This window comes from Mercurialis annua, linkage group LG4 (assembly GCF_937616625.2).
Source record: "Mercurialis annua linkage group LG4, ddMerAnnu1.2, whole genome shotgun sequence".
Taxonomy (NCBI): Eukaryota; Viridiplantae; Streptophyta; class Magnoliopsida; order Malpighiales; family Euphorbiaceae; genus Mercurialis; species Mercurialis annua.
In genome coordinates this window covers 31134624-31156729 of record NC_065573.1, presented here as the reverse complement: position 1 = coordinate 31156729, position 22106 = coordinate 31134624, and the positions used below count along the sequence as shown (strand labels likewise).

The 22106-nt window shown below is 32.0% G+C and overlaps 3 protein-coding genes across 10 annotated transcripts; all 3 read right to left on the bottom strand.

The window, feature by feature from the left end:
• Positions 1-1267: 1267 nt before the first annotated feature.
• On the bottom strand, positions 1268-6317 carry LOC126678795 (phosphatidylinositol/phosphatidylcholine transfer protein SFH12-like). Of its 6 annotated transcripts, none has more exons than XM_050373703.2 (15): positions 6178-6317; positions 5933-6100; positions 5493-5748; positions 5293-5392; positions 4924-5190; positions 4732-4809; positions 4541-4642; positions 4223-4272; positions 3968-4067; positions 3763-3855; positions 3591-3635; positions 3138-3237; positions 2267-2535; positions 1756-1854; positions 1268-1679 (listed from the first exon to the last, which is right to left on the bottom strand). In XM_050373703.2, exons 2-15 carry the CDS (start codon positions 5967-5969, stop codon positions 1668-1670), a joined length of 1608 nt encoding a protein of 535 aa, XP_050229660.1. In that variant the 5' UTR covers positions 5970-6100; positions 6178-6317; the 3' UTR covers positions 1268-1667. The 6 variants fall into 6 exon arrangements, with proteins under 6 accessions (XP_050229660.1, XP_055961452.1, XP_050229656.1 ...); XM_056105477.1 differs by having other exon boundaries at positions 2267-2643; positions 6174-6316; XM_050373699.2 differs by having other exon boundaries at positions 2267-2643; positions 6178-6316.
• An 849-nt stretch (positions 6318-7166) lies between these two features.
• LOC126678570 (AAA-ATPase At2g18193-like) lies at positions 7167-8838 on the bottom strand. The gene is made up of 2 exons (XM_050373464.2): positions 7803-8838; positions 7167-7547 (listed from the first exon to the last, which is right to left on the bottom strand). The coding sequence occupies exons 1-2, from the start codon at positions 8778-8780 to the stop codon at positions 7167-7169; spliced, it is 1359 nt and encodes a 452-aa protein (XP_050229421.1). The 5' UTR covers positions 8781-8838.
• A 2614-nt stretch (positions 8839-11452) lies between these two features.
• Positions 11453-14609, bottom strand: LOC126676833 (protein NRT1/ PTR FAMILY 2.4-like). 3 transcript variants are annotated; one of them, XM_050371128.2, is made up of 5 exons: positions 13849-14609; positions 13554-13771; positions 13237-13470; positions 12995-13113; positions 11453-12364 (listed from the first exon to the last, which is right to left on the bottom strand). In XM_050371128.2, the coding sequence occupies exons 1-5, from the start codon at positions 13943-13945 to the stop codon at positions 11563-11565; spliced, it is 1470 nt and encodes a 489-aa protein (XP_050227085.1). In that variant the 5' UTR covers positions 13946-14609; the 3' UTR covers positions 11453-11562. The 3 variants fall into 3 exon arrangements, with proteins under 3 accessions (XP_050227085.1, XP_050227086.1, XP_050227084.1); XM_050371129.2 differs by lacking the exon at positions 13237-13470; XM_050371127.2 differs by having other exon boundaries at positions 12995-13470; positions 13849-14608.
• Between the last annotated feature and the right edge of the window lie 7497 nt (positions 14610-22106).

The window sequence follows — 22106 nt, the reverse complement described above, 5'->3', positions numbered from 1 at the left end:
TAGTCAAATTGAATTTATAAAAAATTGAATTGCTTCAGTTTGAATCTAAATGAACTATTTGGTTCTGGTTAATTTTTCAATTTTATTTATATTAAAATGAGATAGATTTTTTACTTTCAATTCAAATTTAAATTAATTTAGTTCATTATTCAGTTTGATTTGATTTTTACACCTCCATCTATGAACAGTTAGATATTCTTTAGAAATGTTACTTTGAAAAATATTCTTAAATATATTTTAGGTCTTAGGATCAAGTCTATTCAATTTCAAACATCTGAATCATTCTTTTCAAGGAACAATTAAGCTTGGCAGTCCAAAAAACAATTTGTTCTGTACTAGTATAATTTAGTGAAAAGAAATAATGATCATAATAATAATTCTAAATAAAGTCATTTATTATATAAAACAGTATTAGGCTTTCTTAGATTGAAATCCATGTATTTAAGGCTATGAATCTGATCTGAGAGTTATAAATGTTGGTTTGAGTACACCACAACTTGCACTATGGTCATGGTACAGGTCGTAGTGCAAGTCACAATGGCGACTGTTATCGCGACTGAAAACAGTCGCGACATACAAAGCACCACTGTTTGCACCATGACTATAGTGCAGGTTGTGGTGCTCTCGGATACTAAGGTTGATTTCAAGTTTTCTTGACGTTTTATGGAAGAAAAGTAACTCTCTGTTCATGTCTCTTCGGTGTTCGAACATTGCAAAACATTTCTATACATATATAGATCATTTAAAACTTAAAAGATAAATGAAATGTGAACAAAAAATTGTTTCTCATTCTATAATAATTATAAAGATCAAGTTACACTTACTCTAGTTCCTTAAAGTGCATAATTAGTTTGATTTTTTTTTAATTTAAGAAGAAATTGTTAACATTGGTTGTATTTATAGAGAGACAATTTAGTATAAACTCTTGATTCTTATTCTGTTATTGTTCTTTATAATTATTCAATTGGTCAGATATCTGCAAATGATGGCAGGTTCTCGACTATTTTTTCTCCTTTCTCGTTCTCCTTCATTTTCTGGTTCCGTCACTGCCTTTACATGTAAAAATAGTGGCATGGTGTGGCTATAGGAAAGGTTTCATGGAAGGATAGGCTCACTGATAGAGCAAAAATGTCAATACACTAGCGTCGTTTGATTGCAGTATATGTGGTGCGAGCATAAAAGTAATAGTAGACGTTATAATATTATTTTGTTATAAATCATAAAAGAATTCTGATCATACAAATTTCTGTGCAACAGAGGTGATAAATGTCGACCAAAAACTTGTATGCATTTCATGATAGAATGAATAAAAAATTGATAAAACATAATTGCAATTTTCTGGTTGCTATTCTTCAAGAATATTACTCCAACTCAGAATTCATGCTTGCTAAACTTTTACGTCATACATACCACTCATTATATACATATAAACATAGACGCACACATATTCGGGCATTTATCTCGACAAATTCTTAATAAATCTGTAAGATGCCAGTTTTTATTGTTGATATATTTGTATGGAAAGAGAAAAATTGTATATCAGGACAAAAACCTCCGATTTCTATTCTCTATACGAAACTTTAATCCACAGTGCATATAGGCGGTGACCTTGGAATACAGAAAATAGCTCACCAGCAGATCCTCTTAGGCATCCAGCATTTCTTCATTCACCAAGTGAACTGCACCACAAATCGAATCATATTGCAAATGAGATAAAACGTTAAAATCTGGCAAAAATCGACAAAGGTTACTGACATTGTTATGAAATCTGTAGTGTACCAGCTTCTTCTTCTTCTTCTTTTTCTCAAGATAAGCAACAAGCTCCTCCTGTCGAGCAAGTGAATCCTCCAGAGCCTGAAAACAAAAGAAGTTGATGAAATATCAGAACCCTTTTCAGGAAGTATATCAAATATTCCTTGAACCATAGAGAGAAGCAGCACAAGATTGCCTCGACAAGATCTCGGAATCCGTACACGTACATGTACCAAAGATGTGACCCATCTTTAATTTGTCAACTATATTGCATAGAAACTTATCGATTCTTAAGGTTTGATGTTTTGTTTCAGCTTTTGGAAACACATCTAAAATTCCAAATTTTATAACCTATTCTTGTAAGAAATATTGTTTCGTCATTTCTTTTTCAGCATTTTCTGTTCTAGCATTTCCATTTCCGTGCAACATAGCTGGCCAACTACTATAATATGATACACAGACATTTGACCACTTTAGCTTTCAGCTAAAACGTAAGAAACAAGGAAACAAGTACCTTTCTGGTTTCTGCAAGCTCTTGCTCCAAGACATCAACCCTGCTTAAAGCAGCATTCATTGTTTCCTCTTTCACTGGTGTCACAGCAGGTTTCATGCTAAGAACACTCACTTTGTCTTCCAATTCAGCCATGCGTTTGATGACATTCATATAATCTGCAGTAGATACACCACATTCAAGTCCCCGGCCTTTGACATCGGTTTCATCACAATAGCCAGAACTGGAGTAGATGGTAGCATTTGTAAGCTTCTTGGGCATGTTGCGCGTCACTTTAATCATTGTGACAATACCCATAACAAAAGCCATCACACCAGTCAGAATCGGGGAGCCATTTGCTTCGAAAAGCTTGCATCCTTCATAATTATTGTAACAGTCTGCTGCTTGCAAGTTGTTAAAACGTCATTTTGCATAAGACAATTCACCAAAAGGCTATCTTAAAGCATGATTACGTTGATTTGAAACTTAGGAAAACCTATGTACTATATAGCTCGGAAACAGAAATTTCATGATTCGAAACCCCGAAAAGAGAAACAGCAAAATAACATTTTCTATAAGTATAGATTATAAAATTCAGAGTTTTGAAGTTTCAGAAGTGTTTCTAAAAAAAGGAAGTGAAACGTCGAAAGTATGACTCGACCAGTTTCCGTGCAACATGCATCACAATTTCTTAATAAGAAAAACAGCAGTTTCCAGAAAGAGTTGGTAATCTGTATTTTTAGTGTTGGTATCCAAGCATTAAGCTTCCTTTATTATGATAGAAAATGATGATCTCTGTGAATATGTAGGCAGATTACGGACAGTCTATATCACCAAAATTAAATTGATGAAAATGAATGAACTGAAGATGCAATAGGATTGGGGAACATCATACCTTTACGACCGGATAATTTATCGTCCTCTACCAATTTTTTCCAAGTCATATCAACCGTCTTCTCAATTATAGGGCCATAGTCCTGAAACTTCTTGGAAACCTATATATTATAATTTCCGCATTAAAGAAAAAAGAAAAGCCATTAGAATTACTTCTCCTCTTTGCTGATAGTTAGGAACATTAGTTTTTGAAAGAACAAGAATAGTCATCTCAAAAAAATTAAAATATTAAACTTCTTTCCTGCAGTGAAGTGCCCCAAAAATTTCTACACAACTTAAATATAAATATTATGATTCTGACTTTGTTTTCTTTTTTTGACAGCAGTAAGAGTCAAGATTGACAGCAATGTTCACCAAAGTGATAAAAGATTAATATCTAAGACAAGAAATTTCTTAAGGTAATACATCTGAGTTCAATAGTTGACAAAATTTGCATGAATAAAGCTCAACTTACTTGTGCAAGAAGAGGAGCAACTTGAGAGTAATCTAACTGGTCCCCCTGGCAATTATTAAGTACAAGTACAAAATGGTTAAGACAGACTGAATTTTTTTATCGATAACGACAAATTCATAGAACTGCAGCCAAAATGATATCTACAAGGATTTAATGAGCATCAAAGCAAGACCTTTAAGAACAGTGTCTCATCCTCAACTGTCCTATCATCAGGATTCTGACTCTCACGTTTCTTGGAGCATTTATGATCACCATTTTGAACCATCTACCAGGTAATTTGACAAAGAAATAATATAAGGTATTCAAGAACAAACAGTAAAGAGACTGTTAATCAAATGTAGTGAAAAGATAAAAGAATCAAAGTAGTTGCTTATCACCTTCAATATCTCTTGGTCTTTCCATGGGCCCTTATCAGAGCGCATGCAGCCACGTTGATCAGCACAAGTGCAGGAACCTCCCAAGAAGTCAGGCAACTCACTGGTGCCAATGAAATCCAGCAGTAAAAAAGAACATTATTAGAGTCGACGTGGATTGTGACCCAAGAGTAAACACAATATTTGTCGTAAGATAAGAGACAAAAATAGAAAAAATATACACATATAAATTTGCATAAGTGATCCATTTCAATTTACCTGGCATCAATTATCTCAAGTAATTTGCTCTGATATTTGTTGCCAAGAACCTGATAAATAATGTCCTTTAGTTAGTTACAAGGCCTGGCTATATTCTAGTGATACACAGGGGCGGAGCTAGCTTTTGTGAAATGGGGGGACGAAATCATACAAATTTTATTTTGAGGGGGCGGGATACATAAAAATTACTATATTTTTTCAAAAAAAAAAAGTTCAAGGGTGTTTTTGTTAAAAAAAAAAATTTGCAGGGGCGGTCGCTACCTCAGCCATAAGGCTGGTTCCGCCCCTGGTGATACAGTAAACGATTGATGGACTTACATGGATCTTTGCTGTGGTCTTAGGATCAAGGAAAGACTTAATAGTGTTCCACAGCATTCTAAATCCAGAACCAGCATTGATGATGAACATGCGGTTCAGGGTCTGCGAAAGAAGTAAGCAATTGGCATGACATCACAATTATCTTAATTTTGTAAAAACAACAAATTAGGACAATGAAGAAAAGTTAGTACCTCAGGGTAATTGTCACCATCAATCTTTTGAAGGCGAGTGATAAGATCCCTTGCAGCTTTATTGAAGTTTTTGAGGCCCTAATATTATTTAGATAAGATTAAAAACAGAAAAGGAATGGAACACTTATGCCATGGCAATAAAATGACAATAATATTAACAGAAACATGAGTTATTATGCAGTTCTGACATACCACTCCTTGCACATCCAGGATGGTTGTACTTTGATCAATGTGCTTTTTTGCTGCAATTGAACAAGCCGGAAACTTAACAGCAAAAGTTCTCTCAAACTCCTGCACATGGTATTTGACATATCTGTCGAGGTCCGTGACTTGCATTAGCTTGTTAGCATCAACTTGGCCTAGTCTCTCGATATAAATAGGTCTTCCTTCCTTATCCACACCATGATGCCCTTGAGGGTAGTATTTCAGGACTTCATCAATTTCCGTGAATTCAAAATCCTTCAAGAAAACGTAGCATAATTAAAGAATCCTCACATAACTAAATCTACATGGTAAAAACAATCAAATGTCTGGAACAAGAATTCCAAGCTCTATGATTACCTCCATGATTGTGTCGGCACCAAATTCTTTCCTCCAATGAACCATATCGGACCACATTTGCTTTGTTTTTTCAAGATCAAACTTCCTGGCCTTCAAGAATCTATAATATGAGAGTAAAACAAGTAGATGCATTAACAAATCTCATATGCATCACAGAATTTGAAGCAAAAACGCTCAGCAAAGTGGAAACAAAGAAACACCTGAGCATCAAATGATAATCATCGTGTTGTGCGGGTAGGAGTTCCTCCAAAATAAGTACTTGGCGAAAAGCATCAACGGCCTTTAATTCCTCAGCATCATGGATATCCTCAATTTCAATAGACATTACTTTACTACTTCTCCTACCCTTTCTTGTCAAAGAGTTTCTAAATATATTGGAGGCATTGATAGCTTTCTTTTTCAAAGATTCAATCCTTGTTTTCTTTTCATCCCCGAGATAGTCCATCTCAGTTCCTGCTAATCCAAATAAAACAACGAAATATCACAAACACATAAAAAGTACCCATTACTCAAAACCTCTCAAAATATACAAAAATGTCATACATTATCATCCTCTATCTAAAAAGAGTCCCATGTTTTGCTAACAACCCTAATATTTAGAACTTTTAAATGAAGAAAAAGACATAGAAAAGAAGAAAACCTGGATGGGGAGACAGTGGTCCAGAGACAGCAGCCATAAAGATGGGAAAAGTTAAGAACCGGCTTGTGGGGAAGATGTGTGACACACAAAACAAAAGCGCACAATATACAAAATCAAGCACTCATATCAGGATGCCACAGCTAGAAACCCTAATTCTTAGCCCAATGCCTGCACATTCAACATTTTATCAAAAACTCGAATATTCAATTATCCAAAATTGGGAATTAAATTAGAGCAGTACCTACCTCCACAGGGGAAAACAGGGAAATTGAAAGATAGATAAGATGATACATATAATAAAAGATAGAGATTTCTTAAAAAAAATTGAGAATTTTGCGGCGAAAAAGAGAGGCTGACAATGAGAATAAATTATTTTTAGGCAAAGTTTATAAAGTTTTGTTTGTCTGCTTGACCTGGTCTCTCATATGTAAATTCTGTTCTCTAAATTCTCTGCTGTTTTTAGGTGTGATTGAGAGAGAAGACGAAGTGACTCCGTCCATGAAAAATCTTAACCGTTTCTACGCGCATTTTCTATTTCTATAACGGCCTTTTATTTTCCCGTTTCTTCCCGCCAGAGTATTAAATCGATTTCCAAACTGAAAAAAAGGTTTATTAACATTTTAGTCCTTATCCAACCAGAAAATAACTTTGGAACCTTAATAAAAGATTGGCTAAATGTTAATTTAGGTCCCTTAATTTTAGTATTTGGATCATTTACACACTTCAGCTCACACTAAATGATCATTTACATACCCGAATAATACGTAACTGGCCTAATAGATTCTTGATTATTCACGGAAATTAGTTTGCATATATTTTAAAGATATTAATTAGAAATAAAAAAAATAGTGAAATGATAAATAAAAAAACAAATAAAACAATAATGATACATTTTCTTTTTATAGTTGGATATATACATATATTCTCGGGTGAAAAGAGGAATAAATCTACTAGCTGTATTAAAAAAGTATTTCATAATTCAGAACAATCTTAGTATGTACCAACAAGTACCTAAAAGATAGAATAAAGGGATTGAATTGTACTTTTTCTTTGATATATTCTCTCATATGAGGAACTTTATGTAATGGAATTAAAGGTGCGAAAAAAGCCATTGAACAATCTAAAAATTCTTAATAAAACTAAAATTATAACAATACATTGTCAATCCTAAAGCAGCAATGCACTGAAATACAAGTTTGAAACATAAACAGACTAGTTAGTAATTAAAACTATATCAGATTGTTTTCTGATTTTCATTTTCTTCCGATTTCGCACTCTTAAGGAAAGTGAGCACTTCTCCAAGAGCAGCATCAGCATCGTCACTCTTCATTAGCTCCTCAGCTAAACAAGCAGGGGTCACATTTACACTCTCGATCAATGCGTCAATTTCGTCGAATAGTTTGTGATGATGAACGCCGAGATAGTTGTAGGCCAACACTCTGAATGCTTTAGTTGTGCAATAAGACATGTTGATGTGCATATCCATCCGTCCGGGACGAAGAAGTGCAGGGTCTATTATGTCTTTGTGGTTCGTCGTAAACACAATGATTCGCGCCTCGCCGCAGCTCGACCATAACCCATCCACACAGTTTAGCAGAGTTGATAGAGTGAATGTCTTTAATATAGTATAAGACAGCAAAAAGAAAAAGTGAGTAAAAAACCATTTATTTAGTACTACTTATAGGCCTGATTATTCAAAGAAACTCAAACTTTTTAGACTTCTACTAATTCTAATCTATTCCTTTTAATTTGGTCGTTTTTTACCAGATTTCGCTCGACAGATTGATTAAAAACGGAACAGAAAATCAGCATTCAGGCAAAGGAAAAACATAGAATATATTAAAAATTGTAGATTGGTGAGGCTACTAACCCTGGTGAACTTATTCTCAGATTCGTTATTGGATCGATCATGAACTTCGGAGTTACAGTCTATATCTTCAATTATGAGTATAGACCGATTCGTCGTATGAAGCAACAACTTCCTGAGCTCAACATCAGAACAAACACTACTAAGCTCCAGCTCAAAAACATTAAAATTCAAGTAATTAGCCATAGCTGCAATTAAACTCGATTTCCCTGTTCCAGGAGGACCATACAGCAAATATCCGCGCTTCCACGCCTTACCGACGCCTTTGTAAAACTCTTTTTTCCCCATGAACCTGTCGAGATCATCAATAATACGTTTCTTCTGCTCAGGGTCCATGGCCAGAGTATCGAATGTAGACGGATGATGAAACTCGACAGCATTCCACGATCCGCCTTGATAATTAGAAAACCGAGTGTAAAGCTTCAGAACTTTTTCCTTCGCCTTCAACGCGTTGTAATTCTTCAGGATATGGTCCAGATAATCTTTCTTAATTATTTCCATATACTGGCTGTCGAAAACTATCCAATACGGACTCTTCTTAGCACCCTCCCGACCCGAAGAATCACCATTGCTGTTTTTGTCTTTCTCTTTAACACAGTACCAAGTAATGTGTATTCCTCGGAATGTATCTTCAACCTCTCCTCCGCCTGCAATCGCAATCGACACGTTCTTCTTCTGCTCTAACTTTCCGACTTTGAGTTTTTGGTTTTTCGGTCCGATTATTGTTGATACATAAGCTTGCGAGGCGTCGTAAAGCTCGTTACGGCCCTGTCCGTCCCATGTCTCGTAAATGATGAAGTGAGTATAAGAAGGTTTATAAGAAAAATAGTTTTTCAATTTGGAAATTACGTAATCTTGGAGTCGTCTCGGTATGATTTGAGAATAGGCAGTCTTAAGCAGAACCCAAGAAGTTGAAATAGAAGAGTATGCAGAAAGCAAAGAGACATTAGAGGGAATGTGCTTAGAATAATAATCTTCCATTTTGCAGAAATATATTAAAATTGCAGATTTGAGTGTTAATTGATTCAAATATATTAAAACTCATTGACATTGATCATTCTTATTTGGATGTACATTTAGCAACACAATATTTTTATTAGTTTGACCACATATCTAATGCATGACTCTGACCATTGACCAGTGATCTTATTAAGTGATCACCAATAATAGATTTCACTTTTAGTTATTTAACTAATCGATACGGATATGCATTTGGCTTAAATTGAACAACGATAGTTAAATTATTACTATAAACATATTCATCCATATATTTTAGTCGTAGTTGCAAAATAACTCCAAACTTTTGCAAGAGTTGTTGCAATTTTAACTAAATCGTTTCATTTTTATAATAGGCAAAAATACTGAAAACTCCCCCACCTTTGAACTTTTTTTCAATTCCACCACCATCTAGGAGAATTCCCAATTGCACTCTATTTAGGGTTTTCAGTTTTCATCTGTACCCAAAAATAAAAAAAATTAATAATTTAAATAATTTAATGATAAAATTATTAAAACCAACTAAATAGAGGGATTATATCGTTATTTTTTCTATTTGAAAAACACAAATAAATTAGTATATGAAGGATTAATTTAAACTTTTTTCTAAATAAAAAGAGGTCATTTTAGTCAATTTGGGTACAGACGAAAACTGAAAACCCTAAATAGGGTGTAATTGAAAATTTTTCTACGTGGCGGTGCACTACTCAAAAACAGCCATTTATCCGTCGCTAAATGGAAAAAATTCGTCGCTAATCACCTTTAGCGACGGATTAGCGACGGACACAGTTCGTCGCTATTTTTTTTGTCGCTAAAATTTTAATGACGGGATAAAAAATTAGCGATGGAATTTTATCAAATTAGCGACGGATTTAGCGACGGATTTAAATCCGTCGCTAATTTTTGAAAATAAAAAAAATTAATTAAAATCGTAAAATGAATATTATTTAATCGATCGCGCTCCGTAACCCACCTACCCGCTATACACTACACTACACACTGTCATCCACCGCAATTATCGCAAATTTACAAACTTCCCAGTAGGTCACCCAATCTTCACATTGCTCCCACTCAATCCTCTTTAATCTTGTAGTTCCTCCGCGAGAAGCTCCACCTCAACCAACTCATATTCTTGTTATATATTTATGTATATTATATTTAAATATATCTTAAAGTAACAAAAAGTTACTCCCGCAATTTACTCCCGTAATATAAAGTAATTATTTTTTCATACTAATTATTTTTAAATAAATAGTTAATAAATTATTTTTTAATTATTATTTTAAATAAAAACAACAAATAATAAACAATTATTTTTTTATAAATAATTATTTTTTTAATAAATAATTATTTTTGTAATAAGTTATTTTTAATTAATATTTTTTAAATTAATATTTATTTTTTTAATTGATAATTATTTTAATTAATAATTTTTTTAATTAATAATTTTTTTATAAAAATAAGCCTTTTAGCGACGGATTTTGGAATCCGTCGCTAAAATGGAAGAAATATTGGCGGGAATCATCCCGCCACTTTTACCGACGGAATTTCCGCCGCTAACAATTTTTTTTAGGATTTAGTGACGGATTCAAAATCCGTCGCTAAATCCGTCGCTAAATTTGATTTTAGCGACGGATTTAAAATCCGTCGCTAATCGACTGTTTTATAGTAGTGGTGCAATTGAAAACAAAGTCAAAGATGGGGGTTTTTAAGTATTTTTGCCTTTATAATAATATTTCGATTTCATCATTTGACTGCAATTCTAACCAATTTTTGTCTAATCAATTTAATTTCTAAGTTTAGAATTTACATATTAACTCTGTAGTTGATTTCAGAATTTCAAAATTTAACTTCTAATTTAAAAAAAAAATTGTGATTCTAAAATTTCTAATTTTTTTGGTGGTGGAAGCTAAAAATTACCTGAAAAACCAAATAAAGCTAATAGATATTATTTTGAGGTGAAAGATTGAAAAAATTAAACAAATATAATTCCAACGAAATGCTAAAATTATGATATTATTACAAAATTAAAATTTTGATTAAATGACAACAACACGTAAAAATTTGGATATATTTTTTTATTAGGTCGATACTTTAAATATACACTAATTTTTATAGCATCCAAGGTGTGTGATTATGTCATATGCTGTTTATAATCTTATGTGACAGACTAAACTTATTTAATAATTTCTCTAGTTTATGACTATTAGAATTTTTTTTAATTGATAACTTAAAGTATTATCATAATCTAACAAGAAATGAAAAATATCTCTATAAAAAACATCCTCTGTAATGTAAGCATTATTTGTCGCACTTAAAGCAGGTTGCAAGTCAGGAATCTCCAGAAACCTCTTTGCAAATTCTCTCCACAAATCTATTTCACATATAAATTATAAAATATAATTTTATCTTAGCTATTATTTTATTTTAAATATATAATTATTAATTAGATTTCGTGCGAATGCACCTCCTAAAAACTAGTCAAATAAAAACTTCAAGAAAATATATATTATAGAAGTTGAAATTTTAATTTTTTTAAAAAAAAATTCTTTAATTTTACCCGTAAAAGGCGCGGACATCGACCTTCAATATTCTTCATTCTCAAGAAGCAATTGGTTTGATATTAGATTATCAATTCAATGTATAGTAACGAGGACTTAAAAAAAACTACTACTTTATTAATGATTGTGCAAATTAATTTTTTTTCTTCTATCATCGTAGGACATTGTAAATTTACCAACACCTCATTCTAATGAAATAAGCATTATCATGATAGAACTCGGCTAAGAATAAATTTGTTAACAAAAGCATCATGGTATTCCTCATCAAGATCAGCTAGTGGATGTTTATAGTTGGCAGTACAAAATTGAAAGTATGCAAAGTTGAGCACCGCAAGTACTGCCAACATCCAAAACACATAATCCAGTCTGCCATGGTTAATATCATCAGGTAACCATCCGGTGAATGCAGGCAGTAAACCGGTGATTACTGCGCTTAGAAGATATCCAAATCCGCTGAACAACGCATACATAGAAGTAGAGACAGTTAATGCTGAAGATGGGAATTCTACAGTATACAAAATACTTTGGCCAACCATGTAGAAACATAGTCCGGACCCTGATATCGCTAGCTGTATTATAAGCCATGCACTTGCGGTTTCGGCTGATGAACCCACAAAATCACGTATCCCTGGTTCAATTAGCGCAGAGAATACAATAGCTATGATAACACAAACATGGCTTGTGGCTATGAGTCGGAGGGGATGCCTCCACGTAGCTTTGGGGGCATATGACAAGCACGGCCAGACTGCAATCATCAATGTCCAGACTATGGCTTCTTGGCTAATATATGCGTAAGACCCGGGTGAGAGAGTAAGATTAGTATTTCCACTGGAATTAGAATTCCAGTTTCCTATAGCACGAGCTTGGAGGACTGATAGGCCCTTAAGCATACTTATACATGCAAGCAACACCATGTCACTTGGCCACAATGGCATGGTTTTAATTAGGGTTTTCAGATCTTCTGCTTCCTCTACTGTAAATAGCTGCCTCCATTTTGTGACCATAAATCTGCATATCATATTTATGTTTTATTCATTTATCCAAATGTTAGGTGCACATATATTTGCCTTTTTCCCTTTTTAAAAGGATAATTATTCTTAAATATTAGCTGAAAAGCAAAGCAAACCAAATTGTAACATTTTAATTCAGTTTTGTTTTTATATTTTTTAAAAAGTTCAAACGGATTTAGTGTCATCAAAACCAAAGCACACTCTTAGGTATAACCTCATTAAAAAATTCCGACCTTTTCAATTTTATCCTGACGTTAAAAACTTGTCAATTGTACTCTATTTTGCATTATTTTTTTGTTTCAATTGTACCCTCAAACATTAAATTGACCTTTTTTAATTCAGAAAACGTTCAAACAATTCTTCAAAGTGACCTTTTTTGTATTAAATTAACCTTTTTGCATTAAATTAACTTTATTTGAGTAATTTTTTTGAACTTTTGTCCAATAAAAAAATAATTTAATTTACAAGGGTACAATTGAGACGAAAAAAAAATGTAAAATAGAGTACAATTGACAAGTTTTTAGAATTAAAAAAAATAAAAGGTCATAATTTTTTAAGGGGTCCGGCCTTTATTAAATCTAGGAGTAAAAAACATAATCTCTAAGGTGATATATAGGAATTATAATACCTGAACTTTTGCACCTTAGTTGTATTGTCTCCAAGATAGCAATTCTCTTCTAGAAAATGTTCAGACCATAATAATATCCTCCTGAGAACACGAGGAATACTAGTAATGGGGCCTCCATCCTGCTTAGTTTGGCGATAAAAGCGTTTTCCAGATAAGAATACGACTAGAGCAATGGCATTAGCGATGGCACAAATACCAAATCCTAAACACCAACTAACATTATCGTCGATATAAACGATTACCAAAAAGCTTAGGGCAGCAGCGATTAAAAATGATGTGTAACGGTTCAATACGATCATTGTTGAGGCTAGATGATTATGTTCCCTATCAAATTGGCCGACTCCCAAACTTTCAATAGTAAAGCGCGTACATCCTCCTCCTAATGAAGCTAGTGTCATGCTAATAAACACAGCCCCCCATGAATAAAGGTTTGAAGATAATTTAATACTTGATGTTATGGTTAACATGATCGTACCCTGGATATTATGTTGCCATTAAATTCGTCATCGTAGTCATATTTTATGATATATATAGAGCGAAAAGGTAATGAAGTTGTTACCAGAAAAGAAATGAAGGCAGAAACAGTAACAACAGAGACGAGGCTGGGGAAGGAGTCAGCGGCGATGTATCCCAAAATGACAAAGAAGTTGTCTAAACCAAGAATGACATAATTGATTTGAGTAGCGAAAATGGTGCCTGCGTTGAGCTCATTTATAAAAAATGCGATCAGATTCGATGACCATCCAAAATCGGCTATTGAATTTGCCACCATAGTCACTGCACATCGATTTCCATGTCAGTTAACAAAATCAAAGCGACAGAAAATCAAATGAAAGGGAGAGAGATGGAATCACCGGTAATCAAAAACCAGGCCAAAATGATTCTTTTGACTTCTGCAGTTACTTCTTCTTTCCTTTCAAGGGAGCTTAACAGTAGCGGCGCTGCTTCCATTTTTTTTTCCGACCACCTTGTAAACAGATTTTTATTTCATGTTGTGCACCCTTATTATAAGAGTGCTCATTATTCTGTTATTAAATTCACAGCTTTTATGGGATCTCCGAATCTATCAACAAGAATTGGAATGTATAGATATCTTTTTTTAGGAAAAAAGCAATTCGGGTTCCATCTATCCGCATACAGAGATCCATTTTATGGATATTTAATACTCAAGTCACTGAACTTACTTGTTATTAGAGAAAGAGTATTAAATTTTATTATGTTATAAAAAAAAATCACTAAACTATTCCTCTTATTACAACGGAATTTCACTCATATAAAACACACCGTTTTGACACTAAATGCACCGTCTTTTCTTATATGGCAAGCCGTAGTTACAAATAAGAATGTAATTCAGTAATTTTTTTGTAATTCAGATAAGTTTAGTGATCTTTTTATAATAAAATTTGACTGGATCCGCCATAGTGACATTTCGTTGTAATAAACGGTATAATTTAGGCTTAATCACCAAAAAATGCCAAACCTATACGTTTTGTGTCAGATTTAGGCAAACCTTTAAAAACCACCAAATTTAGCCAAACCTTATATGTTGTGTTTCTTTTTCAGTCATTTTCGAATCGAACCGGATTTATTGTCTATGTGTCATCCATGTCACTTCTAACTCAGCGAAATTAATTGACATGGCAATATTTCAAACCATATAGTAAACCAAATCCAAATAAATCAAATCTATATAATAATTAAAAAGTTTAAAACCATATTAATTTTTAAATAAAAAAACAAAAACCATTTATAACTTTAACCCGTTAAAATTACGAGAAACCCAACCGTCGCAGTCCGACCAACCACCGCTCAAAAAAATTCCGTCCATCTATATCGGAGCAGACCCATGGGTCTGCTTCTCCTATAGTGTGAAACAATGCAGGTTCAAGAAGAGCAATTATAAATGGTTTTGAAATCTTGGGACATGGTTGGAGCTTCAATTTCCATAACATGGGTTTTTGATATTTGGGTGTCTCATAGGCACCCAAATTTCCATTTTTGTGCCTCTTTTGGAATTAATTCCAAAAAAGTGCCTGGACCCACATGTTCCGCATTCTAGGAATGCGGGACAGTGGTGTTCCGGAACACCACTGATTTGGACCAAAATTAGTGGTGTTCCGCATTCTAGGAATGCGGAACCCCACGTGTTCCGCATTTCTAGAATGCGGAACATGTAGGTTCAGGCACTCTTTCGGAATTATTTTCGAAAGAGGCACTGATCCGGAAATTTGGGTGCCTTTGAGGCACCCAAATATCAAAAACCCCCATAACATTAACATCCAAATAGACCCAGTAAAGAGATGAAAAGACGCAAGAAACCATGGATCTGGAAAAACATTCAAAGCTTTCTTGTAAAAAATGTCGAACACAATGTTTTGGAAATACCATAAACCAAACTCAAGTGCGAGCTTTGAAGTTTTATTCTCAGGCTTTGAAACATCACTACCCTTTTCTTCTGGGGTTGAACCAGAATCAACTGCTGCTGATTTAGTGAGAAAAGATCTGGGCTTTGAGCAAAACCCAGATGGGTGTTCATGGAATCTGCTTGTAGAAGAAAGACCAAGTGGGTAGCCATAGATTTGGGTAAAGATTGAGACTTTATTAGCTGATGCACCAATTTGAGAGATGGGTTTAATGAGGGAAGTGGTTTGTTTTTGTGTTCTTCTGCTCTAACTTTCCGACTTTGAGTTTTTGGTTTTTCGGTCCGATTATTGTTGATACATAAGCTTGCGAAGCGTCGTAAAGCTCGTTACGGCCCTGTCCGTCCCATGTCTCGTAAATGATGAAGTGAGTATAAGAAGGTTTATAAGAAAAATAGTTTTTCAATTTGGAAATTACGTAATCTTGGAGTCGTCTCGGTATGATTTGAGAATAGGCAGTCTTAAGCAGAACCCAAGAAGTTGAAATAGAAGAGTATGCAGAAAGCAAAGAGACATTAGAGGGAATGTGCTTAGAATAATAATCTTCCATTTTGCAGAAATATATTAAAATTGCAGATTTGAGTGTTAATTGATTCAAATATATTAAAACTCATTGACATTGATCATTCTTATTTGGATGTACATTTAGCAACACAATATTTTTATTAGTTTGACCACATATCTAATGCATGACTCTGACCATTGACCAGTGATCTTATTAAGTGATCACCAATAATAGATTTCACTTTTAGTTATTTAACTAATCGATACGGATATGCATTTGGCTTAAATTGAACAATGATGAACAAAGGATAAATTCACCCCCTCAACTTTGTACGAAATTTAAATTAATTTTTAAAGTTTTAAAATATAAAGGATAAAATTAAAAATTAAAATACATTAAATATTAAACCAGAAAATGAAAAAATATTACATTAAATATTAAACCAGAAAATGAAAAAAATATTGAGTACTATTTTGAATTATTTTCCTTTCAAAACCAGAGATGTGTTATACTCTCTTAAAGAGAGTACGATTTGTATAATTTTGCAAAGTTGAGGGGGTGAATTGATCCTTTGTTCATTAGCTAAAACAATGCCTTTCCGGATATAGTTAATTTTGTGTTTATTTTTAGAAGTGTATATTTGATTCAAACAAATTCAATGTAATTAATAATTTTTTTGATAATTAATTTAATTAACTATTTTAATATTTGTTTAATAACAAAATAAAACTAGACTAATTTATAGTGAACTTTTAAAATTCTGAAATAAATTAATCATACTAAACCGATGAGTTTAATTGATATTTTAATTCAAATAATTTAATAAATTGGAATTGGAATTTTCAATTTTAAAATCAAACTAAATATAATAAATATATAAAAAAACTATGTATAATAATTGTATAAACACACTCAATTAAATGAAAATTTTGAAATATATCATGTTATTTTTTATTTTTTATTGACCCTCTTAACATCATATGTTTAGGTCTGTCATTGCTATCAACTCATGATTAATAGAAATAAGAGCTATTATATTATAAGCATACCTAACACAAATGACTACAATATAACCAAAAATGTTACTTGCAATTATAACATAAACATAATGGTGGAATATGAAATCATTTATCATACCTCTTACCTCCCTAAAATCCACCTCTTTTGCCAAATTTGATATGAAAACATAACTGTATCATTAATCACTCCACAAGAAACACTAACGATTAATGAAGCTGCTATATTTTTGTGGAAAATTGAGAAAATTTTGCAACCTAAAAAAACACCAATTGAAGTCAAAAATGACCCAAACAACATTGTTAAACGGATTATATTTGCATAAGCTATAGCTCTTGAGTTTACTCAATTATTATTTAAGTTTATATAAAAAAGAAGATTAGCCCTTTTTGGATTGAAATAGATATATAGAGTGAATAGTTTATCCTTTTTTATATACACACTTTTATTGTTGTTTTCTCTTATTGTTTTTATTATAATTGCATGGTACATCTTATTTGGTAATCTTTGTTTATTACCAATCCTTATTCTTAATCATCATAATTAGGATTGTTGACTTGTTGTAAAAAAATGAGTTTAAAAGATTTATTTTAAAAGAGTAAAATTCCACATAGAAAGTTAAAAGGGTCTAACTTGAGTTTATTAAGAAAAATGTGTTATGGGCCTATAAGTGTGTTAAAGAGTAGGGAATAGGCCCGCCTCCCGCCCCCCAATTGAAGTCAAAAATGCCACAAAGACCATTGTTAAACGGACTCTATTTACATAAGCTATATCTCTTGAGTTTATTCTATTATTATTTAAGTTAATATAAAAAGTTTATCCCTTTTTATATACACATTTTTTTGTTGTTTTCTTTTATTATTGCATAGTACATCCTATTTGGCAATCTTTGTCTATCACATATCCTTATTCTTAATCACCGTCATTAGGATTGATAAATTATTGTTATGAAAAAATGAGTTGGAAATAGTTATTTTAAAAGAGTAAAATCCCACATGGAAAATTTATAAGGTCTAACTTGAATTTATTAAGAGAATTGTGTTATGGGCCACAATAAGTATATTGAAGGGTAGGGGAATGTGTTTGCGCCCCCCTCCCCTCAATTGAAGTAAAAAATGACGCAAAGAACATTGTTAAACAAATTCTATTTGCATAAGTTATAGCTCTTGAGTTTACTTTATTATTATTTAAGTTAATATAAAAAAGAGGATTAGCCATTACAGAGTGAATAGTTTATCTCTTTTACACACACTTTATTTATTATATTCTCCTTTTTTTTTATTATTATTGCACAGTATCTTATTTGGCAGTTTTTGTCTCTCGCCAATCCTTATTCTTAATCACCATCACTAGGATTGGTGACTTGTTGTGAAAAAATAAGTTTGAAAGAGTTATTTTAAAAGAGTAAATCTCATTTAAAGCGTTTAACTTGAGTTCATTAAGAGAAATATATTGTGAGCGTATAAGTGTTTTGAAGGGTAGGGAATGCCCCCTCAACATCATATGTCTAGGTCCGTCATTGCTATCAACTCGTGATTAATAGAAATAAGAGCTATTATATTATAAGCATACCCTACACAAATGACTACAATATAACCAAAGATGTTACTTGCAATCATAACATAAACAGGATGGTGTAATATGAAATCATTTACCACACCTCTTACCTCCTTAAAATCCACCTCTTTTGCCAAATTTGATATGGAAAACATAACTGCACCATTAATCACTCCACAAGAAGCATTAATGATTAATGAAGCTGCTATATTTTTGTGGAAAATTGATAAAATTATGCAACCTAAAAAAACACCAATTGAAGTCAAAAATAACCCAAACAACATTGTTAAACGGATTATATTTGCATAAGTTATAGCTCTTGAGTTTACTCAATTATTATTTAAGTTAATATAAAAAGAAGATTAGCCATTTTTTGGATTGAAATGGATATATAAAGTGAATAGTTTATCCCTTTTTATACACACATTTTTATTGTTGTTTTCTTTTATTGTTTTTATTATCATTGCATAGTACATCTTATTTGGCAATTTTTGTCTATCACCAATCTTTATTCTTAATCATCATAATTAGGATTGTTGACTTGTTGTTGTAAAAAAATGAGTTTAAAAGATTTATTTTAAAAGAGTGAAATCCCACATAGAAAGTTAAAGGGCCTAACTTGAGTTTATTAAGAGAAATGTGTTATAGGCCTATAAGTGTGTTGAAGAGTAGGGAATGGGCCCGCCTCCCGCCCCCCAATTGAAGTCAAAAATGCCACAAAGAACATTGTTAAACGGATTCTATTTGCATAAGCTATATCTCTTGAATTTATTATATTATTATTTAAGTTAATATAAAAAGTTTATCATTTTTTACACACACTTTTTTGTTGTTTTTTCTTATTATAGCATAGTACGAATTGCAATCTTTGTCTATCACAAATCCTTATTCTTAATCACCATCACTAGAATTGGTGACTTATTGTTATGAAAAAATGATTTGGAAAGAGTTATTAAGAGAAATGTGTTATGGGCTAATAAGTGTATTAAAGGGATTGAAGGATAGGAGAATGTGCTTCCCCCCAATTAAAGTAAAAAATGACGTAAAAAACATTGTTAAACAGATTCTATTTGCATAAATTATAGCTCTTTAGTTTACTATATTATTATTTAAGTTAATATAAAAAAGAGGATTAGCCCTTTACAGAGTGAATAGTTTATCTCTTTATATACACACACTTTATTTGTTATATTATCCTTTTGTTTTTATTATTATTGCATAATATTCTATTTGGCAATTTTTGTATATCACCAATCCTTATTCTTAATCACCATCACTAGGATTGGTGACTTGTTGTTGTGAAAAAATAAGTTTGAAGTGTAGAGAATGCCCCCTCAACATCATATGTCTAGGTCCGCCATTGCTATCAACTCATGATTAATAGAAATAAGAGCTATTATATTATAAGCATATCTTACACAATTGACTACAATATAACCAAAGATGTTACTTGCAATCATAACATAAACAGGATGGTGTAATATAAAATCATTTACCACGCCTCTTACCTCCTTAAAATCCACCTCTTTTGCCAAATCTGATATGGAAAACATAACTGCACCATTAATCACTCCACAAGAAGCATTAATGATTAATGAAGCTGCTATATTTTTGTGGAAAATTGAGAAAATTATGCAACCTAAAAAAACATCAATTGAAGTCAAAAATGACCTAAACAACATTATTAAATGAATTCTATTTGCATAAGCTATAGTTCTTCAGTTTACTCTATTATTATTTAAGTTAATATAAAAAAGAGGATTAGGTCTTTTTTGGATTAAAATGGGTATACAGAGTGAATAGTTCATCTTTTTTTATACATACACCTTTTTTGTTGTTTTCTTTTTTTGTTTTTATTATCATTGCATAGTATATTCTATTTGGAAATCTTTGTCTATCATCAATTCTTATTGTTAATTACCATCACTAGGATTTGTGACTTGCTGTTGTGAAACAATTAGTTTGAAAGAGTTATTTTAAAAGAAAAAAATCCCATATGAAAAGTTTAAAAGGTCTAACTTGAGTTTATTAAGAGAAATGTGTTATGTGCCTATAAGTGAGTTGAAGGGTAGAGAATGGGCCCGCCTCCCGCCCCCCAATTGAAGTCAAAAATGCCACAAAGAACATTGTTAAACGGATTCTATTTGCATAAGCTATATCTCTTGAATTTATTATATTATTATTTAAGTTAATATAAAAAGTTTATCATTTTTTACACACACTTTTTTGTTGTTTTTTCTTATTATAGCATAGTACATTCTATTTGGCAATCTTTGTCTATCACAAATCCTTATTCTTAATCACCATCACTAGAATTAGTGACTTATTGTTATGAAAAAATGATTTGGAAAGAGTTATTAAGAGAAATGTGTTATGGGCTAATAAGTGTATTGAAGGGATTGAAGGGTAGGAGAATGTGCTTCCCCCCCAATTAAAGTAAAAAATGACGTAAAAAACATTGTTAAACAGATTCTATTTGCATAAATTATAGCTCTTGAGTTTACTATATTATTATTATTTAAGTTAATATAAAAAAGAGGATTAGCCCTTTACAGAGTGAATAGTTTATCTTTTTATATACACACACTTTATTTGTTATATTATCCTTTTGTTTTTATTATTATTACATAGTATTCTATTTGGCAATTTTTGTATATCACCAATCTTTATTCTTAATCACCATCACTAGGATTGGTGACTTGTTGTTGTGAAAAAAATAAGTTTGAAGTGTAGGGAATGCCCCCTCAACATCATATGTCTAGGTCCGCCATTGCTATCAACTCATGATTAATAGAAATAAGAGCTATTATATTATAAGCATATCTTACACAATTGACTACAATATAACCAAAGATGTTACTTGCAATCATAACATAAACATGATGGTGTAATATGAAATCATTTACCACACCTCTTACCTCCTTAAAATCCATCTCTTTTGCCAAATTTGATATGGAAAACATAACTGCACCATTAATCACTCCACAAGAATCACTAATGGTTAATGAAGCTGCTATATTTTTGTGGAAAATTGAGAAAATTTTGCAACCTAAAAATACATCAATTGAAGTCAAAAATGACCCAAACAACATTATTAAATGAATTCTATTTGCATAAGCTATAGTTCTTCAGTTTACTCTATTATTATTTAAGTTAATATAAAAAAGAGGATTAGGTCTTTTTTGGATTAAAATGGGTATACAGAGTGAATAGTTCATCTTTTTTTATACATACACCTTTTTTGTTGTTTTCTTTTTTTGTTTTTATTATCATTGCATAGTATATCCTATTTGGCAATCTTTGTCTATCATCAATCCTTATTTTTAATTACCATCACTAGGATTTGTGACTTGCTGTTGTTGTGAAACAATTAGTTTGAAAGAGTTATTTTAAAAGAATAAAATCCCATATGAAAAGTTTAAAAGGTCTAACTTGAGTTTATTAAGAGAAATATGTTATGTGCCTATAAATGTGTTGAAGGGTAGAGAATGGATCTCTCCAATTAAAGTCAAAAATGACCCAAAAAATATTGTTAAACGGATTATTTTGCATAAGCTATAACTCTTGAGTTTACTCCATTATTATTTTAGTTAATATAAAAAAGGAAGATTAA